Source organism: Girardinichthys multiradiatus, chromosome 21 (genome assembly GCF_021462225.1).
Source record: "Girardinichthys multiradiatus isolate DD_20200921_A chromosome 21, DD_fGirMul_XY1, whole genome shotgun sequence".
Lineage (NCBI taxonomy): Eukaryota > Metazoa > Chordata > Actinopteri > Cyprinodontiformes > Goodeidae > Girardinichthys > Girardinichthys multiradiatus.
This window is the reverse complement of record NC_061813.1, coordinates 12800389-12824304: the sequence shown is the minus strand read 5'-3', so window position 1 is coordinate 12824304 and position 23916 is coordinate 12800389. Positions and strand designations below refer to the sequence as shown.

Genomic DNA, 23916 nt, shown 5'->3' with positions numbered 1-23916 from the left:
ATTGAAGCTATGGACTGGCCCGTCCGTTCCCCCAGACCTGAATCTGATTGAGCACATCTGGGACATCATGTCTCGCTCCATCCACCAACGTCACGTTGTACCACAGACTGTCCAGGAGTTGGCGGATGCTTTAGTATAGGTCTGGGAGGAGATCCCTTAGGAGACCATCCGCCGTCTCATCAGGAGCATGTCCAGGCATTGTAGGGAGGTCATACAGGCACGTGGAGGCCACACACAATACTGAGCCTCATTTTGACTTGTTTTAAGGATATTACATCAAAGTTGGATCAACCTGTAGTGAGTTTTTCCACTTTAATTTTGTGTGTGACTCCAAATCCAGGCCTCCATTGGTTAATAAATTTGATTTCCATTGATGATTTTTGTGTAATTTTGTTATCAGCACATTCAACTTTGTACAGAACAAACTATTCAATGAGAATATTTAATCCATTCAGATCTAGGATGTGTTATTTGAGTGTTCCCTTTATTTTTTTGAGCAGTATATATATATATATATATATATATATATATATATATATATATATATATATATATATATATATATATATTTGCTTATGAATAGACAGTCAATGCATCAATCCCCTGTACTTCTGGACTGATTATCAGTGTTTTTTATTCTAATAAATAAATTTTTCACTAGAAGCATGTTTTGTATTTGTCTTAGTTTATCTGATGACAATACAAGAAAAATAAGTGTGTTAATCAGTGTTTAGTAGTTGTTGCAAATGAATCATGCACTTGTAAAGCAACAACTCTGGCCATATAAATGTAAAATAATAATTTCATCTTTTCCTACTTATGGATCCAGTGCAACTTAAGGAATAATGGAAGGAAGTAATCATCTGTATAACTATAAAGTTTCTCATCATATAATATTTATCAGTTGAACTAGCTAAGTCTTTTGAAGGGAGTAAAGGAGTAATGTCATCTGCTGGAATGAAGGTGTATTGCAGTTTTCTTCACAGCTTCCCCGTACGTCCTTAGGCTGATTTAAATAAATGGGCCGTGGCCTCTCTGAGCAATGGAAAAATAATGTACACAATTCCCTGGGATTCCTTTGACCAGGGGAAAAACAAATCCTGGAAAAGGGGCTAATGTGTCATACTGGAAGACTCATCCATGATCTGTCATCCATGACCCGTCTTCAGTATAAAATAAATAAATAAATAACCGTTAAGGACCTCATTCAATTACCCCTTAATTCAGTGAAGCCCTGGATCCCCAGATGAAAAACATCCCTAAAGCGTAATGTATCCACCTCCTTGATAATGGAGAGCTTGAATTGGGTCAAGTTCAGCACTTCTCTTCCTCCAAACACAGCAGGTCAAGTTTATACAAAATAGCTTTATTTTGGTCTTTGTGTCTTTTATGCATTACATTGTAGTGTGTTACCAGTAGTGCTCTTGGTAGTCTAACCACCTTCAGCTTATTAACAAGCTCCTCCCATGTAGCTGTGGGCTGATCCTTCAGCTTTGTCATGATCATTCTCACCCCAGGAACTAAGACCATGTATATAGCTCCTGGTAGAGGACAACAGATGGTTATTTTATATTTCCATCAATTTCTCACCAGGCTGATGTTCTCAGAACCCATTCCAGCTTTGCTCAGATCTATGTTGTTCCTGTTTTTCATTTAAACCTAAAAATATTTTAAGCTTGTGGCAAAATATTTAAGCTTTATTGAAAAAAAGCTTTGCAATTTTGCATACATCCATGTAAAATCTGTGTCTATTTTCCACATTTTATTTATTTTTTTGTATATGTTAAGTAAATCTTTAGTTCAGAACAGATGTTTGTCATGAGAAGTGTCAAAGTTATTTCATTTTATATCAGGAAGGGTTAAATCGAGTTCTTATGTGCAGCCTCTTGACTAAGAGGCATCTGGCTTTTTTCCTACCACTGCTTGAGGTCCTAAGTCCGCTTGGTTCCTGGACTGTGGGAAATGAAAAGTATAAATATTTAAGAGACAGCTCAGAGTGACTTTCTGTTTTACTCGGTCTCCCCACTTCTGTATTTTTGGACGCTTCACTTCCTCATTATTTCACAAGGTAAATACTTAGCTGGTTTTACTGGTTGGGTCTCGGAACTGGAGAGAAACGGACCCGGTGGTGGACAGGGAGGAAAGAGAGTAAAAACTCCCATTTTACAATATAACCATATATGATCTTAAGATGAGACTGAAGGCTGTAAACTTTTCTTTAACTCCATCTGCTAATAAGAAAAATGACAGCATTGTTAACAGGTTGGCTAATTCGGATTTTTGCTACCATTTATACAGTCTGTATAAACGGTAACAAACATCTTATATCAAAAATACTCTACAGGTCCTTCTCAAAAAATTAGCATATTGTGATAAAGTTAATTATTTTCCATAATGTCATGATGAAAATTTAACATTCATATATTTTAGATTCATTGCACACTAACTGAAATATTTCAGGTCTTTTATTGTCTTAATACAGATGATTTTGGCATACAGCTCATGAAAACCCAAAATTCCTATCTCACAAAATTAGCATATTATTAAAAGGGTCTCTAAACGAGCTATGAACCTAATCATCTGAATCAACAAGTTAACTCTAAACACCTGCAAAAGATTCCTGAGGCCTTTAAAACTCCCAGCCTGGTTCATCATTCAAAACCCCAATCATGGGTAAGACTGCCGACCTGACTGCTGTCCAGAAGGCCACTATTGACACCCTCAAGCAAGAGGGTAAGACACAGAAAGACATTTCTGAATGAATAGGCCAGAGTGCTGTATCAAGGCACCTCAGTGGGAAGTGTGTGGGAAGGAAAAAGTGTGGCAGAAAACGCTGCACAACGAGAAGAGGTGACCGGACCCTGAGGAAGATTGTGGAGAAGGGCCGATTCCAGACCTTGGGGGACCTGCGGAAGCAGTGGACTGAGTCTGGAGTAGAAACATCCAGAGCCACCGTGCACAGGCGTGTGCAGGAAATGGGCTACAGGTGCCGCATTCCCCAGACCTGGGCTACAGAGAAGCAGCACTGGACTGTTGCTCAGTGGTCCAAAGTACTTTTTTCGGATGAAAGCAAATTCTGCATGTCATTCGGAAATCAATGTGCCAGAGTCTGGAGGAAGACAGGGGAGAAGGAAATGCCAAAATGCCAGAAGTCCAGTGTCAAGTACCCACAGTCAGTGATGGTCTGGGGTGCCGTGTCAGCTGCTGGTGTTGGTCCACTGTGTTTTATCAAGGGCAGGGTCAATGCAGCTAGCTATCAGGAGATTTTGGAGCACTTCATGCTTCCATCTGCTGAAAAGCTTTATGGAGATGAAGATTTAATTTTTCAGCACGACCTGGCACCTGCTCACAGTGCCAAAACCACTGGTAAATGGTTTACTGACCATGGTATCACTGTGCTCAATTGGCCTGCCAACTCTCCTGACCTGAACCCCATAGAGAATCTGTGGGATATTGTGAAGAGAACGTTGAGAGACTCAAGACCCAACACTCTGGATGAGCTAAAGGCCGCTATCGAAGCATCCTGGGCCTCCATAAGACCTCAGCAGTGCCACAGGCTGATTGCCTCCATGCCACGCCGCATTGAAGCAGTCATTTCTGCCAAAGGATTCCCGACCAAGTATTGAGTGCATAACTGTACATGATTATTTGAAGGTTGACGTTGTTTGTATTAAAAACACTTTTCTTTTATTGGTCGGATGAAATATGCTAATTTTGTGAGATAGGAATTTTGGGTTTTCATGAGCTGTATGCCACAATCATCCGTATTAAGACAATAAAAGACCTGAAATATTTCAGTTAGTGTGCAATGAATCTAAAATATATGAATGTTAAATTTTCATCATTACATTATAGAAAATAATGAACTTTATCACAATATGCTAATTTTTTGAGAAGGACCTGTATATCTGGGCAAGCCCCCCCATATCAGAATCCTATCAGCGCCCCTGCTAAAGGCCACACATCATATGAAGAAGAGAGGTTTCAAACCAGTGACCCACGTGATGTAAATATTATGCAACACATCTATGTGTGAAGCGCCATTAAAATAATCCCAACCCGCAGCTTAAGTAACAAAGGCGGCAGCTAAAAGCTGTGAAGATGGCACAGAACCGAACCACCGGAACCAGTATCAGAATGAAAGTAAGTTCCATTAACAGGAAACAGCCCTGCTGAGAGAACACGCTAGCTAGCCAACCTCCGCCTCTTGCTGCTGGGTTCCCGGAGGAAAGACAGCTTAATAAAGGTACGTTATTGCTCCAGGAAAACCTTTGACATGACAGCATTTTGTTCTCGCTAGAAAGAAAAGACAGAGCCTTTAAAGACGTTGAAAAGTATCTTTATTCATAATATCGCCATGTTCGCTTTGACGGAGCGAAGCTTAAATCAACTGAGTTCATTCTTCACCAACTCCCCTTAATGTCTGGGGTTTACTTCTAGTTACGTTTTACTTGAATTACTGGAACTTCTTCTATAGCGTTAATGTTTATCTGGGTATCATGTCAGAGCGTTAAATGTTCGCCTTGGATATTATCCCTGTTTAATCGCAGCTTAGTTACTCTGGTTGTGACTAACTAGGCGTTTTACCAACCCCGCCCTGATGAATAATATTATTATTATTATTATTAGTAGTAGTAAGCATCCCTGTCGGAAGTTTATCAAAAAGGTTCCGATTTGTAAAAACAGTGATAATGAATCTAAAAGGAAAGTAAGCAACTGTCCATTGCTTTGCCATATTTAGCCTCCCTTACATTAACGTTTGTGACGTCACAACAATGCCGTCTAATTCAGCAGAGATGAAGGTGATTCAGTCTCATCTGTCTTGTTTGTTGGCATTCCTTTACTTTAGTCCAGTTATCAGTCACTAACGGCTCCTGAAAGCGTGCTTGCTTATGAGTTATTCTTTATGGTTTGTATTGTAGTTCACTACACTGTTTTATTATCCGTCTTATAGATGAATAAACATAAAGTTTGTTTATGGTGTCACCTAAACAGAACATCTAAAGAACATTTGCTTACGGACAGTATGCAGAGACCTGCAGCTGGCCAGCTTGGCTGATTATCAGAATCAGAACATTTTTTTTTTGCACTGAAAGAAATTGCTTATGGTGCAGCTGTGCTAATAGGCACCAGAAGAAAGAGCAAAAAGGACTAGATATACAGGTCCTTCTCAAAAAATTAGCATATTGTGATAAAGTTAATTATTTTCCATAATGTAATGATGAAAATTTAACATTCATATATTTTAGATTCATTGCACACTAACTGAAATATTTCAGGTCTTTTATTGTCTTAATACGGATGATTGTGGCATACAGCTCATGAAAACCCAAAATTCCTATCTCACAAAATTAGCATATTTCATCCGACCAATAAAAGAAAAGTGTTTTTAATACAAAAAACGTCAACCTTCAAATAATCATGTACAGTTATGCACTCAATACTTGGTCGGGAATCCTTTTGCAGAAATGACTGCTTCAATGCGGCGTGGCATGGAGGCAATCAGCCTGTGGCACTGCTGAGGTCTTATGGAGGCCCAGGATGCTTCGATAGCGGCCTTTAGCTCATCCAGAGTGTTGGGTCTTGAGTCTCTCAACGTTCTCTTCACAATATCCCACAGATTCTCTATGGGGTTCAGGTCAGGAGAGTTGGCAGGCCAATTGAGCACAGTGATACCATGGTCAGTAAACCATTTACCAGTGGTTTTGGCACTGTGAGCAGGTGCCAGGTCGTGCTGAAAAATGAAATCTTCATCTCCATAAAGCTTTTCAGCAGATGGAAGCATGAAGTGCTCCAAAATCTCCTGATAGCTAGCTGCATTGACCCTGCCCTTGATAAAACACAGTGGACCAACACCAGCAGCTGACACGGCACCTCAGACCATCACTGACTGTGGGTACTTGACACTGGACTTCTGGCATTTTGGCATTTCCTTCTCCCCAGTCTTCCTCCAGACTCTGGCACCTTGATTTCCGAATGACATGCAGAACTTGCTTTCATCCGAAAAAAGTACTTTGGACCACTGAGCAACAGTCCAGTGCTGCTTCTCTGTAGCCCAGGTCTGGGGAATGCGGCACCTGTAGCCCATTTCCTGCACACGCCTGTGCACGGTGGCTCTGGATGTTTCTACTCCAGACTCAGTCCACTGCTTCCGCAGGTCCCCCAAGGTCTGGAATTGGCCCTTCTCCACAATCTTCCTCAGGGTCCGGTCACCTCTTCTCATTGTGCAGCGTTTTCTGCCACACTTTTTCCTTCCCACAGACTTCCCACTGAGGTGCCTTGATACAGCACTCTGGGAACAGCCTATTTGTTCAGAAATGTCTTTCTGTGTCTTACCCTCTTGCTTGAGGGTGTTAATAGTGGCCTTCTGGACAGCAGTCAGGTCGGCAGTCTTACCCATGATTGGGGTTTTGAGTGATGAACCAGGCTGGGAGTTTTAAAGGCCTCAGGAATCTTTTGCAGGTGTTTAGAGTTAACTCGTTGATTCAGATGATTAGGTTCATAGCTCGTTTAGAGACCCTTTTAATGATATGCTAATTTTGTGAGATAGGTATTTTGGGTTTTCATGAGCTGTATGCCAAAATCATCCGTATTAAGACAATAAAAGACCTGAAATATTTCAGTTAGTGTGCAATGAATCTAAAATATATGAATGTTAAATTTTCATCATGACATTATGGAAAATAATGAACTTTATCACAATATGCTAATATTTTGAGAAGGACCTGTAAATAAATGTACGATGACACTGTATGAGAGGTAACGTGCTCTCTGCAATTATGGTACCACAGGTAAAGATGTTAAAAGCCTTGAAATAAATTCATCTTTTTCTGTACCAACATAATACCACAGAGAAAAAAAGAGAAAAATCTCGACTTTAATCTGGGAACTTTTAATTCAGTGGCAGACGTAATCCTGTGTTAAGAAATATTTAAAATCATTTCTACCGGTATGATATATAACCCGGCTGGGAATTACTTTTTAGAACCCTCGAAGGCAGTAGGACAACACTCAGTCTTTTGTTGTAACATTTGAAAAGAAGGGAGGGATCTATGATTCTTTCTCTAATCTCTCTAGATCGTTCACAGTCCTTAATCCTCTCTTATGCTTGTTTGTCTTTACTCCCCAGGTTTAGATACTTTTTTACCTCCTCTATCCTCCTCCTCTCTGCCCTTTGTGGCAAGACGAACTCAGGACACGGTCCAACCTCTGTAGTTTAATTTCTATTGCTATTTTTTAGGTATTTCCTGGCTGAAGACACACAACATCACACATCTGCTCTTCTTGAACAGTATGTTCTCCTTCTGTTAGGTTTAAACCCCAACACTCATTACAACATCTGCACAAAGAAAGACACAGAGAAGTTAGTTTGTTTTAACTTGCAAGGAGAGTGTCCCGGAGACTGTCTCAGTTACAATCCTCCAAACACACTCTGAAGACAGTCTCCGCTCTTCATGCTTTTATTAGAAAAGGAACGTCCTAGTTACATGAGATTTCAACTGCTGAGGGAGTTTATCTTTATATGAAAACAGACTGTTCTCACATCCTGTGCTCATGTTGCAACATCATATTCCTCTATGCATATAAGGAGATAACAACCATTCTCAATCAGTAATATAAACAGCACATCTAGATAGTAAATAAGTAATGTAGAATGAAAACTGAATAATGTATGTACATTTATCTAACACCTTCCTTTCCTGTTTTGAAGAGTGGCTAAGAGAAATGGGCCGGTGTGTCAGTGCCGCCATGTTTATACCCAGGGAAGCAGGGAGTTAGTAAACATTTCTAGACACTCCAATCCAGGGTCCTCGCCAGCGCATTTCGCACGCTACGCTGAAATTAGGCCGATACACTCGTTTTCTATGAGCGTATCGGCCCCCTTGACTGACATCTGGGCTCCCTCCGTGTGGTTTTATGTTGGCTACAGCGCAGGCGCTGTCTGTTCCCGCTTCCTTTCACCCTGTGACCCTATGCGACGGCTAACGGTAAAGCTTTCTAAAGTCATGTCAGCTTCGAAGGGTGGGTATAAATGGCGTTGCGTCGTAAAAAATCAAATCAAATAATAATAATCAAATAAAAATAAGCACAATCATACATTTAAAAAAAGTATGCCACATGGCTCACATTTGTTTATGTGACACTAAGAATTTTAGTTAAAAAAAAATAGAAATAAATAAAAGATAATTTGTTAACACATACTTTTTTCCCCCACTGAACAAATATGCTCAAATGCAAGGTTTTTATTTTTCCTGATTATTTCAGCGTTAGAATATCACACTCCACAGGGAGTTTTTCCGTATAAACACTGTAACAAAACACCTATAGCTAATATTTAAAAAAGGTTTGGCATTGAGTTGGGATATGTTAACCTGTGCACAGGTGAGTGGTTTCAGGTTCCTTTAGTAATTTTCTCACCCATCATGCCACAGTGTCAGAACTGCACATGCAGACCAGATTAATCCAGTTCTGCAGGGACGGTTGTTGCACGGAAACGGTTGTTGCAGTCAGAAAGCAGCTTTAAAAATGTCATATTGCACAAAGGATGCACTGCATGCTGCAACAGAGACGTAATGCTTCTTTTTAACTTCAAACATATTTGTCCTTTCAGGTTCTCTTAGGTTTCCGTGTTCGTCCCTCAGGACAGCGATGGCGTCAGTTGGGGCCCCACCACCCAAGGCCACTGACTGTGTGACCAAGGTGGTGCTGAGCATTTCCTGTGATAATCTGCTGGACATGGACGCCTTTTCAAAGTCTGACCCTATGTGCGTGCTGCGAATGAACTCCTCGGGTCCTCACTGGTATGAGGTAAGTAGCTAAATTACTTTTGATTTCCTTGATGTTGCTTATGGAAAAGATCAGGACTTGTATTATAACGCAACCTCTTTAATGTTTTCGTGGTTTTGCGCTAGATTGGCCGAACAGAGAAAATCCAGAACAGCCTAAATCCCAAGTTTTCTAAGAGCATCGTCCTCGACTATTACTTTGAGATGGTGCAGAAACTCAGGTTTGAACTGTATGATATTGACAGTGAAAACTGCAGTCCAGAAGAAGCAGACTTCCTAGGAGAACTGGAGTGTACCTTGGGACAGGTCAGTGTTGCTTTGCTCAGAACATTGCTAACAAATAACCAACACAAAGTGCTGTAGATAATTGAAACAGGTGTAAGTACTTTCAAATTTTTACTAAACTTAGTGTTTGTGTCTCCTTGTGATCAGATTGTGTCCTCGAGAAAACTAACAAAACCACTTGTAAGGAGAGACAAGACGCCAGCAGGGAAAGGAACAATAACTGTGAGCTTGTTTAATTATTAAAGCCTGCAAAATATTTATACTCCTTGATCTTTTTGACATTTTGTCACGTTGCAACCACAAACTACACCAGTGTATGTCACTCTGATTTTACATGTAAGGTGGAGTAAAAAAGATGGCTTTCAAATTGTCCTTAGAAATGAAAATCTGATAAGTGTAGCTTGTCTTTGTATTGCAGGTTAGATAGCTTTGCCCTAAACCATCTCATTGGAGCTCTGGCTGTGTGTTTAGGGTCGTTGTCTTGCTGGAAGGTCTATATTTAGCTACGTCCATCTTCCCATCAACTCTGACCAGCTTCTCTTTCCCTCCAGAAGAACAGCATCCCCACAGTATGATTCTGCCACCACGTAAATTGTGGGAATGGTGCGTTTGAGGTATTGGGCAGTTTGAGCTCCCTGCCACACATTGCAGTATGCATGTTGGTCCAACAAGTTAAACTTTAGTATCTTCTCACCAGAGCACCCTTTTCCATATGTTTGCTAAGTCTACTATATGGCTCGTGGCAAACAGTTTCCACCAAAAGTTAGCAGGTATTGCTTTAGAATTTAATTCATAACATTAAACAATTTTATAATAATTTACTTCTCCATGAGTGCTCCTTACCTTCGTGGTGTGCTCCTTGTTTTTGATTAGGGGCATCAGAGTAAAGGGGTCTGAATACAAAGGCCTGCCACACTCTTCAGCTGTTTATCTGGAAAAGAACTAAAATACCATCTATCATTTCCTTCCTCCTCCCAGTTATGTCCTGCTTTGTGTTGGCCTGTGTAAGGTTTGAGGCCCAAGTGTAAACCTTTTGTCTTTAAAATGGCCGGGGCGGGAATAACACCCACCAAAAAGAAAGATCCCACAGGATCCAAAGTTGCAAAGCGCTGAATATTTCATATATTTTTCCAAAACAAGATTCTTCTTACATTTTTTGACAGATAATGGACAACCAGCAGAGAGAGATATCCAGCATTATAGCATTACAGCCTATCCCAATGCTAATCCACAGGGGTGGAGACTAAATTCACATCTTTATACACATATACTCACACAATTAACTCATGGTATTATTCACATTTTACTTGAACAACTCAAGATAAAAACCAAAAGCAGTCCAGGTCACCACCCCTCCCTCCAGTCAACCAGGTTTTTCCCAGCGAGGCTAATTGAACTCACCAGTTCCTCGTCAGCACAGCTCGTGGTTGCGCTTCCATGGCAACGCATGACCCGGTGACCTCAGAGAGAAGGAGAGAGATGAGAAAAGCAACATCGATTAAAAGTAATACATTCATAAAGCGAATTATTTTGGTGCATAGAGAGTAAATAAAGACAGCACCCGTTAGAGGGTCCATCCTTCACTGTCTGCTGGGGCGACAACATGTGGAAAAGCTCAAGGGCTGTGAATAGTTTTTCTTTTGATAGCGTACCTTTTTTTCTTGGTTCTTTTACTTATTGAGAAATAAGCAGATGTTGTTTTATATATATATATTTTTTTTAGATTTGTGCAGAAGAAAGAACTGACAACAGGGTGGTGGCGTTTGAAGTTGCGGCCAGGAAACTAGACAAAAAGGTTGGGATTACTGACTGTTGCCACGTTTTCTCTGCTGCTGCATTCTTAAAATCTGACATTGCATCAACATTACCTCCATGATTAGATCAGATACCGATGTGTGGGTGATGTCTGTGCTTAAAGATGTATCATAAAGAAACTGAAGCATCTCATCTGACATTATCTGGACTTGTAGTGATTATAGAATGCAGGTTCTTTAAAGGTTTACACGAGAAAAATAAATATTGGTAATGGTATTCCAACATTGTCGTTTGGTCATCTTGCCCTTGTTTAAAAGTATCGAACGGTTTTCTTTGTTTCCAGGACTTTTTCGGCAAGTCCGACCCTTTCCTGGAATTTTTCAAGCAGACAGAAACTGGATGGCAGCTGGCTCACAGGACAGAGGTACAGAGACACCCATCACATGTCTGTTGCTTTCCGCCTTGAAGGATTCTCTGGCAAAGTGTGTTTGTGACAGTGAAATAATTACTATTAAGTTATGCAAGTGTTTAAAGTTTGTACGCAGTTAACAAACCTTGCAGTCATGATGGCTTTTATGTTCCTTTTCCTCTTGTTCAGGTGGTGAAAAACAACCTAAACCCTATATGGAAGCCTTTCAGAATCCCGATGCAGTCTCTCTGTGGAGGTGACGTGGAAAAATCTATAAAGGTACAAACATTACAACCTCAGGCACCATTTATTAAAATAAAGCTCAACACAGCTAAAAGTAAATCTAATGTCTGAGGCTTCTTGACTAAATCAAGAACCTACCGAGTCCCCTGCACATGTTTTATTACATCTCTCTGTTCATATGTGAGCTTTTGATCGTCTTGCTACAAATAAAGAAATGTGTGTTGTTGTTTTTCTTTTTTTTAAATGTCCGTTCTCTAACTCTGTTAAAGCAAACTTATCTGGAACAGATGCTTTCCAGGCAGCAGTACAAGTGAGTTAACTGTTAACAAGAGTGAGTGCACGTCACGTGAAGGATGCGGTGTCTGTGACAGGACCAGCCGAAGTCCACGATGCACCTACATCCGTCTTAAAGGAACGCACACAGTTCTGAGGAGACTGGTCCATTGCTGAGCCTACCTGTTTACATGATGGGGCTCTAGTTGTAGTCTGTGATGAGATGATGGGGCAGTGGGGTCCATTCAAATAAACCCAACAATGGCAGGATAAGTCGACTCAATAAATACACAGAAATGGTATTGGTTGAGGATCTGACCTTGTTGTTTTCAACTTAGAAATTTTATATTAGGTATACTGCTCTGCAAAAGTATTCACACCCCTTGAACTTTCCCACATTTTGCCACATTACAGCCACAAACCGCTGTGTATTTTATTTGGATTTTATATCATAGACCAACACAATGGAAGTCATAAATATAAAATGGAAAGAACGTTGTACGTGGTTTTCAGTTTGACATGTATTTATATTGCTTCCCTCTGAGTCAAACCTGTAGAACCACCTTTGGCTGAAATTAAGGCTGATTTAGATTTTTGCCCATTTTGCTTGCACAAATACCTCAAGCTCAGTCTGACTGCAGTGGGGGAGTCTGTGAAATGGAGTTTTCAAGTCTTGTCCCAGATTCTGAACTAGATTTAGGCCTGGGCTTTGTCTAGGCCATTCCGACGTATGAATATGCTTTGATCTAAACTATTCCATTGTGTGTCTGGTCGTTAGAAACACCTCACCCTAATCTAAAGTCTTTTATAGCCTCAGGATTGCCCTGTATTTAGCTCAATTCATCCTCCCATAAACTCTGACCAGCTTCCCTTTCTCTTCTGAGAAAAAGCATTCCCACAGCACTACCATGTTCTGTGGTGGGGATGGTGTGCTCAGGGTGACGTGCGGCGTCCCTTCACACATAGGGTTTTGCATTTACACCAAAAAGTTTAATGATGCTCTCGACTGCCCAGATCACCTTCTTCCATGTGGCTCAAATGGAACATCATACAGCTTTCTTCTTATCAGTCAAAGCTTTAAACCTTTCCACAACTGAGGCAGATTTTATTTTTCTTCCACTTCACCATTACGCAGTGGCTTGTGCTGGTCATAAAATTCACTGGAGTGTGTGGTTAAAACGTGACATGTGGAAAAAGTTCAAAGGGTGCAGATACTTTAGAAGAAACCGCGTCCAGTTGTTAAAAATTCGACGTGGGCTACATGAAGCTTGTAGATGCTTCAAAAAATTGAATACTCTTCACAAAATCCAGCTTCTTTCATTTAGCTACTATTTTAATGGACTAAATATTTAATAGGTAAGTGAACCAATGGGCCAGTTTCTCCATAGGTAGAATTCTCCATTAAGATGGATGACCCATGAGCTTCTTAGCTGTTTTAGCATCACCCAGTCTGTCTGATCGCTGCTGGTTGCTTCATACTGTGTGCAGAGCTCTTCTGTCTTCTGTCTTCTCTCCACACCAAAGATGTAATCATGCTTTAAAAGCCCACACAAGTGTCACAATGAAAGTTGTGCACTCACATTTTAATAATAAAATATATTAGTGAGACTTTGTCCGGGTTCTCCCAACCCTCTTTCTCTCCCAGATTGACTGCTACGACTACAACAACAGCGGCTCGCATGATTTTATTGGGTCCTTTCTCACAACACTCAGTCAGATACAGCAGGCATCTCAGTCATATGCAGTAAGTTCAGTTTAAGTCGATTGTTTTTATAAGTTATAAAACTCTATACTTACAGAAAAAGCGTCCTGGAATCTGTACCTTGACTGGTTTGTGCCTCTTCTTCTCAGGCTGAGTATGAATGCATTAACAGTAAGAAGAAGCAGAAGAAGAAAGGATACAAAAACTCTGGAGTTATCATCATAAAACAATGCAAGGTACTTTTTTATGTATTCTAAACTCTGTGTCGTTACGGTTCACAATATCATGTTATGCACATTTATAGGAAACACAATATCTGATTCTAAATCCATCATTATAAAAAAGGTGGACATATGTGGACACTCCAACCCTAGGCTAGAGGTACATGAAAAAAATAAAATCTTTGGATGTATTAAATTACTGCAAACCAGGCGTATCAGCAAATACTTTATTATAGATCCAGTTCTTCACCCATCTTCATAAAAAGAACTTTGTGACAGAGATCACTCTGCCCATAAATTGTTTATTCTGCGTCCATCTCATAGGAGATCTCATTCTACTGAATGAACAATGACTGTTCTTCATGTCCTTGTTTCCTTTCTCTGTTTTTTCCATCCTTCCGTCCTTGTTTCCTTTCTCTGTTTTTTCCATCCTTCCGTCCTTGTTTCCTTTCTCTTTTTTTTCCATCCTTCCGTCCTTGTTTCCTTTCTCTGTTTTTTCCATCCTTCCGTCCTTGTTTCCTTTCTTCCTTCCTTTGTTGCATCTTTGTGTCCTTCCTTCCTTTATGCACCCTACCTCCGTTCCTTCCAGGAAAGTTGAGTCTGGAACTGTATGTTAATCTTAAATGAAAGATGTGTGTGAACCCTGCAGTTTGTCACCACACGTACGCTGTTAGAATATTTCCTTTTTCCTTATTTACCTGTAGATAGTGAAGGAGTACACATTTCTGGATTACATAATGGGCGGCTGTCAGATTAACTTCACAGTGAGTACTACACACTACTGAGAATCTTTTCCGCTCTAAGAAATATTGACAGACATGGTCATTATATCTTCATTTCCTTTTAAGATTGCTTATAACGATGACATTGTTTATGCTTGGGTCAGATTGCCATTGATTTCACGGGATCCAATGGGGATCCCAGGTCACCCATGTCCCTACACTACATCAACCCTCAGGGCTGCAATGAGTATCTGGCAGCGATCTGGGCAGTTGGTAATGTCATCCAGGACTATGACAGGTAAGTAGATATGTTAATGGCATGCTACTGATTAGGTAAACAACCTTAGATTTTAAATAAGTAGTTTTATGAAGAGCAGGACATGATGACATCATTTAACAGAACCTAAACTGAGATGATGGTTATGCCAGAAAACCTCATTTCTCTCCCTGGTTTCAAAGCTTGTAGCACCACTTTTTTCCTACAATAGTTTGCTGCTAAAGCCCCCTCCTCTTATCAAGGTTGTGTCAGTTCATTTTGCAGTTGTTTGCACAAAGGTCTCTTAAGTCATTCAGTCAGGTTAGGTCTGCACTTTGACCCTGATTGCTACTCGACTGTTTTTCAGCCATGTTGTTGTAGATTTGCTGCTGTGTTCATTGTTACTGTCTTGTTGCCTCACTGGTGGTAAGACGTTTTAGTACTTTGGTGTAAGTTCCTAGTCGACCCAGCAACTATCTGCTGCAGAACTGGCTGCCAAACAAGCCCAAACCATCAAACCTCTATTGTTGTGAGGGTACATCTCAGTGGACTTTAGGAGGAAAGTCGATTTAAGTGGCTTTAAACGTGATTACTGGTTCCAGACGGGCTTATCTCAGTGTTTTAGAAACTGCTGATCTGCTGGGATTTTTACACACAGTCCTCTCACAGGTTTACTGAAAATGGTCTAAGCAAGAGAAAATGTGAGCGACAGTCATATGAATAAAAAGTGCTCGTTTCAGTCAAAGGAGAAAGGGTAGACTGGTTCGAGATGATAGTAGCTCATCACAGCCGAGATATTATTGGACATGACAATAAATTCACGTCACTTCAGTGACCTCCAATCACCAGACTTCAAAACTATGGGGCACCTTTGGGATGTGGTTGCAGGGGAGATTTACATCATGGATTTGCAGCCAACAAATCTGCAACTACGTGATGCTATCATGTCAATTTGGACCAAAACATCTGAGAAATGTTTACACCATTTTGGTTAGACTATGCCACAAAGAATTATGGTAGTCCTGAAGGCAAAAGATGGTCAAACATAGTACTAGGACGTGTACCTAATAAAGTAGCCGGTGAGTGTATATACATAGAAGATAAAAAAGTAAACCCACACCTAACATTTTTAAATACGGTAATCATGTTAAAGTCTATACAGTAATCAGCTCTGGCCAAATGTAGTTACATTTTTATATCACCTCTATCTTAAGCTGGCAGGAGCAGGTTCTTCTGAATGCATGGATGAACTTTCCTGGAACACTTTACACGGTGTAAAACAAATAAAGTTCAGGTACCTACAGTATTTTCCATGCCCACGCTCTGTCTGTTGGGCATGAAATTATGGAACGAATGACCAATCACAGCACTGTGAGAAGCAGAGGCGAGCCAGATCCGATGACTTTCTGAATGAAGTCATTAAGAACATTCATGAAAACGTTTCTGCAGTCTGAAAGGAGGAAAAGCTTCACTTGGCTCAGTATTCCTCAGTGCTCCATGTTGTTTAACCTGCATTTAACCATCATTCTTATGTAAAATAACTTCCTTCCAACAGTGACAAAATGTTCCCTGCCTTTGGTTTCGGCGCTCAGGTCCCTCCAACATGGCAGGTGATTGTTTTAGCTGTTATATACTTGATCTTTGATAAGCTTGAGCTGGATCAGCGTGCCTTGTTCAGATTCAGATCATTAGTTGATTGTGTCTGCAGGTCAGCCATGAGTTCCCCCTCAACTTCAACCCATCAGATCCATTCTGCGCAGGTAAGATTAGCTGTTTATAAAGAGAAGAATGGAAATATTAAACTATGCCTTAAAATCTCACAGGAGGTTAAAGTTCTGCTTGATGTGTCATTGTTCCGTTGGCCCATTATCATGTTCATGGAGATGTGTAGAAACAGAGATCCAGATTGAGTGTGCGAGTCATATGGTTTCAGGTTTGTTTTTATCTGTCTTTGTAGGCATAGAGGGCGTGGCCTTTGCCTATCAGCAGTGTCTGCTTCAGGTGAAGCTTTACGGTCCAACAAACTTTTCTCCGATCATCAATCACGTGGCCCATTTTGGCAGAGAGGCCTTACAGCAGCAAACCGCCTCTGTGAGTTGCAAAACAACGTAATTGTAGTAGTACTAACTCTAAAAGGCGCTGAACCTCAAACTGGAATCTTTTCTTTGGAGATTTTATGTGATAGATCAACAGATACGTGGCTTTCAAAGGTTTTTACTAATAAAAATCTGAAAAGAGCATTTATATTCAGGCCTCTTTACTATGATATCCCCAAATAAAATCTAGTGCAACCAATTGACTTCAGAAGTCACCTAATTTGTAAAAAGAGCCTACTTGTGTTTGAAGTTAATCTCTCCATAAATCCAGCTGTTCTGTGAAGGCCTTAAGGGTTTGTTAGAGACCAAGGAACACAGCAGAAAGATCAGGGGCAATGTTGTGAAGTTTACAGCAGGGTTATGTTAAAACAATATCCCACATTTTGAACTTTTATCAAGGAACGCTGTTCACCATTAAAAACTTACAAAGACATGGTCGTTCACATAAGCTAACAAGCAGGGCAAGACGAATATTAATCGGAGAAGCAACCAAGAGGTCCATTGTAGCCTATGGCAAATACTGCTCTGGACACATAAGAACAAAATGTAACTTTTGTGGCCTACATGTTAAATCCTTAACACAACATCCACTCTCTGAAACATAGTGGTGGCAGTATCATGCTGTGGGGATGATTTTCTACAGCAGGGACAGGAAAGCTGGTGATAGTTAATAGGTTAGGATATTCCTGGAAGAAAACCTGTTAGAGGTTCTAAAACACTTAAAGACAGGGACAGAGGTTTACCTTCCAGCAGAACAACGTACCCTAAATATTCAGCCAGAGACATGTTAGATTGGTGTAGATGAAAGCATATTTATGTTAGACAGGCCCAGTCAAAGTCCAGAGCTAAATTCATTTGAGAATTTGTGTCTAGACTTAAAAGTGTGATGTTCAAAGGTGCTTTCTTTCAAACCTAAGCTGGAGTTGCTTTGCATGGAGGAATGAGCAAAAATGTATGACGTTAGATGTGCAAAGCTGCCGCTTCACAACGTTGCTGCATTTACAGGGATTTAATTCACCGCTGCCCTGCATCCTCTGTGTTGTCTCTCTCCTCCTGAAGCAATACTTTGTCCTGCTGATCATCACTGACGGAGTCATCACTGACATGGACGAGACGCGCACCGCCATCGTCAACGCCTCCCGGCTGCCCATGTCCATTATCATCATCGGGGTGGGAGGGGCGGACTTCAGCGCCATGGAGTTCCTGGACGGAGACGACGGCATTCTTCGCTCGGCCACAGGCGAGTCGGCCATGAGAGACATCGTGCAGTTCGTGCCGTTCAGGCAGTTCCAGAATGTAAGTTCTCACACAGGACACCATTTGTTAGACGTGCTCCACTAGGAATGATGCTCACATTTAAGTATCACACATCTTATTTCAGGCAGGCACTGCAGCACTCGCACAAAGCGTACTGGCAGAGTTGCCTGACCAAGTGGCCTCCTTCTTCAATTTATTTGACCTGAAGCCCCCCAGTGACCCCTAGACATGTACGACTATCCCAACCTATGCTTCCACCTGTATTTCCTCTCCTCTTCTCTGCATTTTAACCACAGCAGCTTGCTTTTCAGTAGTAGTAAAATGTCCTTGCCCAGCTTTAAATGTTTTCCCATCATGACTCATTCTAAGAAAGATGTTATGGAGCTGACTGCCTTTATTAGATGCCAGATTACGAATTGAGCTGATTAATAAATCTGCAGTTTTGGAGTTCTCTGATATTATCTTTGACATTTTAAAGAATTATATTTGAAACCAGATATTTCCTTACAGTGCATAAAAAGACTCGTACCATTTTTTCCGCACTGGCTGACATTAAATCAGACAAACCTTTTCTTGTTTTAAGCCAGTCAGGGTTACTAAAAGTGTTTCTGCATGCCAGAATAATGAGAATGAGAATTTATTTTTGAGATTTTCTTATAACTTTTTCAAACTTCTGCACCTTACATACTCTACTAAATTGTGACAGTCCAGATGACGATGATAATGTCGTGGCTTTGTGTGATTTCCAAAAGCCAGAAAGGCCACGTTCATCTGTTCAAATAGTTATATGCAACTATAAACACCGTGGGATTGTCCAGCCATCATACCTTTCAGGATGGAGACAGATTCTATGTATCAGAAATGAACGTGTTAGTTTCAACCTGAGAACAAAGACCTTGAGAAGATGCTGGCTGAAGTTGGTAAGAGAGTATTATCCATGGGCTGAAGGGCCAATCAGAGAGGAAGAAGCCATTACTGTAAAACTGGATGCAGTTTGCAAATGCACTCAGAGAGGAAGATCTTAATGTTTGCAGACATGTTCTGTGGTCTGATGAAACACAAATTCAAGTGTTTGGCTGTAATGACCATTGTTACATTTGTAGGACAAAGGGGGACATTGCAAGCCTGAGAACACCACCCTGTTAACACCACGAGGGTGGCAGCACCATGCTGTGTGGATGTTTTACTGCAGGAGGGACTGGTGCGCTTCACAAAATAGACGACATCATAAGGAAATAACATCATGTGAAAATATTTAAGTAAAATCTCACATCCGTCAGGAGATTGAGGCTTGAGCCCAAATGTGTCTTCCAAATTAACCACAACCTTAGTCACACCGCCAAATTAGTTACAAAGTGGGTTTAGGACAACTAAGTTAGTATTTTGTAGTGGCCAGTTCAAAGCCCTGATCTTAGTCCTATCAACAATTATGTTATTTCAGAGCTGAAAAGGTCTGTGTGAGCAAGGCGATCTACAAACCTGACGCTGTTACATCAGATCTATCAGGAGGAATGGGCCGAAACTCCAGCAAACTATTAAGAGAAGCTTGTGAATGAATACTAAAAATGTTTAAAATGCATTTCTTCTGAATAAATGCATGTCAACTTCTCAATTTGAAGAAAGTGAAAAATATTTCTCTAAACAATTGGGTGTCTTATTCTTGCATGTGAGATAACCTAAAACAGGAGGCATCTAGCTCAAATTTAATGTCAGATAGTAAGAAAAAAGTATTTTAATGTCTTTTTATAAACTCTATGTAAATACCAGGAGTCAACAGTATGCATGACAGTAAAAACCCGTGCCTTTCTTCAGATGCTTATGCTTTTCCTTTTTACGCTGGGATATAACAAGTCTATATATTTGTTCATCATACATTGTTTCCCTATCTTTTTTGTCTGTCTTCAGGGTCCTCAGGAAGCTCTTGCTCAGAGCGTCTTGGCAGAGGTCCCGGGTCAGGTGACGGGCTTCTTCAATACCATGGGTTTGAGGCCACCTCACAGCAACCCTCCTCCCTCTGACCTCCAGGCATCAGCACCCCCTTAGTGGTGCATGCTGAGAACCAACCTTCCTCCTAGAAATGCAAAGTCTCTTTAACTCTGAAACCCCTTTGTAAGGTGTTCCAGTCTTTTTAACCAAGCTTAGCACGTTCTATGCAGAGGGACGGACATGTTATGATGTGCTAACGTTATACAGGTGTTTTATATAACGCTCACATTTACCAGGTTTAGTTTTATTAAACGAGACATATTATGCATTACACACATTATTTACTGAGATCTGAATGAATACCGTAATAAACGGTCTTGCAGTACTCATGCACTGTTCTTTAACTAGTGTGCACAGCCCTTTTCTATGTTGCCTGTGTCAGAGAGTCCAGACACATCACTTCATAGCTTTCTTCCATAGTGTGTCTCCATCATATTTGTACAGCTTGTACTATCAAACCTAAATCAAATGACCTCATCAGAAACCTTTAAAGATGGTTTTTCTGTATGTGGAAGCCAACAGTCTGAGAGCTCATACCGGCACACTCAGCAAGCTGAAGGTGTTACTACTACAGGGAAACCAACACAAAAATACTTAGACTATATTTTCTAATAAGATGGGTTGAATTATTCTAGCTTAACTTAAAAAAACAACAACTAACGAATGGGGGAAAAAATGGCTCGATAATACCGCGGTTAATAACTACGTTCTTGCATTGCGTTAACTGTTGCTTGAATAAGTGAGGTTTCTTTACATTTTCAGATCAATTTAACTTTCCAGATAAAAGAGCAAAATAAACAAACCACTGCAAGACTCTGAAAAAACAATCAGAGTTTATGTAAAACATGTTTAAACAGTAAAACAGTGTCACACTGCTTATAGTTAATTCATTGACAAACAGATGAATACCATTTCCAACTTCTATCTGGCAGTGTTAGAAAAAAGATTTTACGCCTTGTTTAATATATTATGCAGTTTTTTTCCTCATACAGGTCTTCAAACAAACCTTTTCAAATATAACTGTTGACCGGAGTTTGTTACTCTTAAGTTCACATAAATGAGTGAGACTACTGATTTAAAAAAAGAAAAACAACATCAGATCTCGCCTGACTTGTGAAAAGATATAGATGGATAATTATGCTCTGAGTCAGGAGTGAGATGTGTCGGCCTTTGTATCTGAGAGAACCATCGTTAAATGTTTGTACAAAAAACGGCTCCCCACACTCGGCCGAACCTGGCAGCCAAAATTCTGGGTCTCATTAGCAGCAGTGTTTTTTTTTATCTGGCTCATATGGCTCTCCGGATGGACGGACGGATGGATGGATCTATCAATAACGGCAATCAGTCAGTATAACATTAAAATTAGTATAAACACAATATAATTTATCAGTTATTGATCAAACACTCTTTTAAGTATCTGTATTCATTTTTGATATGATTTTTATGTTTCTCCCCATCTCTCCTCATCTATTTTCTAGCTTTATTTATCTATCCGTCTTCACCTATATACATCTGTTAGTACTGGGTAACTATTCAAATTCTTGATCAGGATTAATTGTGCTGTTATGTGCAAAATTTAGCAATGAATTAAAACATTGTGTTTTATAGATTTACGTTAAAAGAAAGTCTATATGAACAAAAAAAGTAATATTTGGTTTGCAAACAATTCAAACAAATAAGATGGTAATTAATTGCAATATTCTAAAGTAAATACAAATTTATTATGATTTAATAGTTAATCAGATGTTTGAATAAGGAATCCCAGCAAAACAATAAAGGACAAAGTCTGAACAATGAGACTTATTTGAGTCCAAACAAGACGTGTTTTATTTGAAATGCACTCATCAAGCCTCAGGTAAATTAGTTTTGGCCGACAGGGGTATAAACCACCACAGCTGATTTTTCTTTCCTCTTCCCTCCGCACTTTCCAGAAAATAAGGAGGGTCTGTTGGAGAGGGCTTCCTCCTCCAACAAACCTGACGGCTTTCCGTGTTCTCCCAGCCTATGCCTCCCATCAAGGCCTAGGGTCAGGTTAGGTTAGATCCGTTTCTTCGCCATAAGTAGGAAACAATTTAGTTCCTCTCCCGCCACGGTAATTTGGTAATGCCTAAACACATCCAGACGTTTGATAATTTACTTAATAAATTATGTGTTTTCCCATTAGTAAAATGTACTACATGTTGTGATTTTCTTGAGGGGTTGGACGGGGCTGTAAGGAGCCTTGGATAATGGAAAGGAAACGCTGTCCTAGTATTAGAATATTATTACCAAATATATTTACTCTGACAGCTACACCTTCAGCTGACTCAAGTGCCAGTTTTATTAAATGTTTAATAAAATGTCTTTAAATTGATTTCATGTTTTTTAAGAACTGAGGCAGCTGATAACAGCCATCTCCTTAATCTACCATTTCTGAAGTCAGATGTCCATTTCAACTCACTAAAGCGTTTTATCCACATCTTAATGTTTTGTGTTTTTTATATTTTCTCCAGGATTTAAAGCTGAAATCACAGCTTGGTCAAAGCGAAAGCTTGTCGAATGTTAACTTAATGTTTACAGAATGCAGAGGTGACTGTTAATGATGATTTGTACCAAATTAAATTCATGTTTAATTGAACTGATCACTTGGTGCTTCCATGCGACTGCTGTGGGCAACTGATTCATCATTAGCATAACCAGGGGGACCAAATAGAGAAAATGTTTGTTTACACACTATAAACGCATGCACAAAACACAAGATGTTCACTTTGTCTTAACAGGTATTGAAGTAGAGGATCCTGGTATATATACACATTATTATATATGTTCAAATTCATTTTTGACTATGTTGTTTATGTATTGCCTTATGTCACACATTTTTTTTATCTTTGTTGATTGATGAAAGTTAGAAGTTATATATATATATATATATATATGTTACCATATCAGAATCAGCTTTATTGCCAAGTTCGTACATACAAACAAGGAATTTGACTCCGGTACACTTTGCTCTTTGGTTCTGTTTTTGTATTACAGAATATACATATTTACAATGTACAATATACACATATATAATAATAAAAAGGTGCATTTGCAACATCTGTATGCTGTTGTTTTGTACTCTATTGAATGTTCAACAGAGAAACAGCCTGGGGGAAGAAACTGTCTCTGTGGCGGCTGGTTTTAGTAAACAGTGCTTTGTAGCGGCGGCCTGAAGGTAAAACTCTAAACAGTTTATGTGCAGGGTGTGTGGGGTCTGCAGAGATTTTTCCAGCTCTTTTCCTGACCCTAGACCTGTATAAGTCCCGGATGGAGGGAAGGTCAGCTCTGATTATTCTCTCTGCAGTCCTGATTATTCGTTGCAGTCTGGACCTGTCCTGTTTGGTGGATGAGCCAAACCACACTGAGATGGATGAAGACAGGACAGACTGAATGATGGCAGTGTAGAAGATGACCAACTGCTCCTGTGGAAGGTTGAACTTCTTGAGTTGCCTCAGGAAGTACAGTCTCTGCTGGGCCTTCTTTCAAACAGTGTCTATGTGTGAAGACCATCTCAGGTCCTCAGAGATGGTGGTTCCTAAGAACCTGAAGTGGTCCAAGGCCGATACAGTGTGGTTGAGGATGGTGATGGGGGTGGTGTTCTCCGAAGGTCCACCACCATTTCCACAGTCTTGAGTGGGTTGGTTGAGTTCAAGGTAGTTCTGACTGCACCAGTGACCAGCCGATCCACCTGCTGTCTGTATACAGACTCATCACCGTCCTGGATCAGTCCAATGACAGTGGCGTCGTCTGCAAACTTAAGGAATTTCACGGACGAGTCCGATGAGGTGCAGTTATTTGTGTACAGAGAGAAGAGGGGTGGGGATAGAACACACCCCTGGGGGGCACCAGTACTTATTGATCGGGATCGGGAGAAGATGCTCCCCAGTCTCACCTGCCACTGTCG

At 40.3% G+C, this 23916-nt stretch overlaps 1 protein-coding gene and 1 long non-coding RNA gene across 3 annotated transcripts; one reads left to right on the top strand and one right to left on the bottom strand.

The window, feature by feature from the left end:
- Positions 1-4001: 4001 nt before the first annotated feature.
- On the top strand, positions 4002-22612 carry LOC124858019 (copine-3-like). Of its 2 annotated transcripts, XM_047349706.1 has the most exons (17): positions 4002-4246; positions 8612-8808; positions 8913-9092; positions 9219-9293; positions 10795-10866; positions 11170-11250; positions 11425-11514; positions 13397-13495; positions 13603-13689; positions 14379-14438; positions 14561-14694; positions 16208-16262; positions 16361-16412; positions 16610-16743; positions 17808-18044; positions 18130-18235; positions 19911-20048. In XM_047349706.1, exons 2-16 carry the CDS (start codon positions 8650-8652, stop codon positions 18229-18231), a joined length of 1617 nt encoding a protein of 538 aa, XP_047205662.1. In that variant the 5' UTR covers positions 4002-4246; positions 8612-8649; the 3' UTR covers positions 18232-18235; positions 19911-20048. The 2 variants fall into 2 exon arrangements, with proteins under 2 accessions (XP_047205662.1, XP_047205661.1); XM_047349705.1 differs by lacking the exon at positions 18130-18235 and having other exon boundaries at positions 4003-4246; positions 19911-22612.
- On the bottom strand, positions 13888-16199 carry LOC124858020. Its single transcript, XR_007035735.1, has 2 exons — positions 15951-16199; positions 13888-14372 (listed from the first exon to the last, which is right to left on the bottom strand). It is a non-coding gene; the product is annotated as an uncharacterized LOC124858020 (long non-coding RNA).
- Positions 22613-23916: the final 1304 nt, after the last annotated feature.

Bases quoted from the DNA above. Each gene is read 5' to 3' on its own strand.
- LOC124858019 (XM_047349705.1), top strand. From the start codon at position 8,650: ATGGCGTCAGTTGGGGCCCCACCACCCAAGGCCACTGACTGTGTGACC. The intron at 8,809-8,912 runs GTAAGTAGCTAA...GTTTTGCGCTAG, and splicing joins CGGGTCCTCACTGGTATGAG to ATTGGCCGAACAGAGAAAAT. The intron at 13,496-13,602 runs GTAAGTTCAGTT...TCTTCTTCTCAG, and splicing joins AGGCATCTCAGTCATATGCA to GCTGAGTATGAATGCATTAA.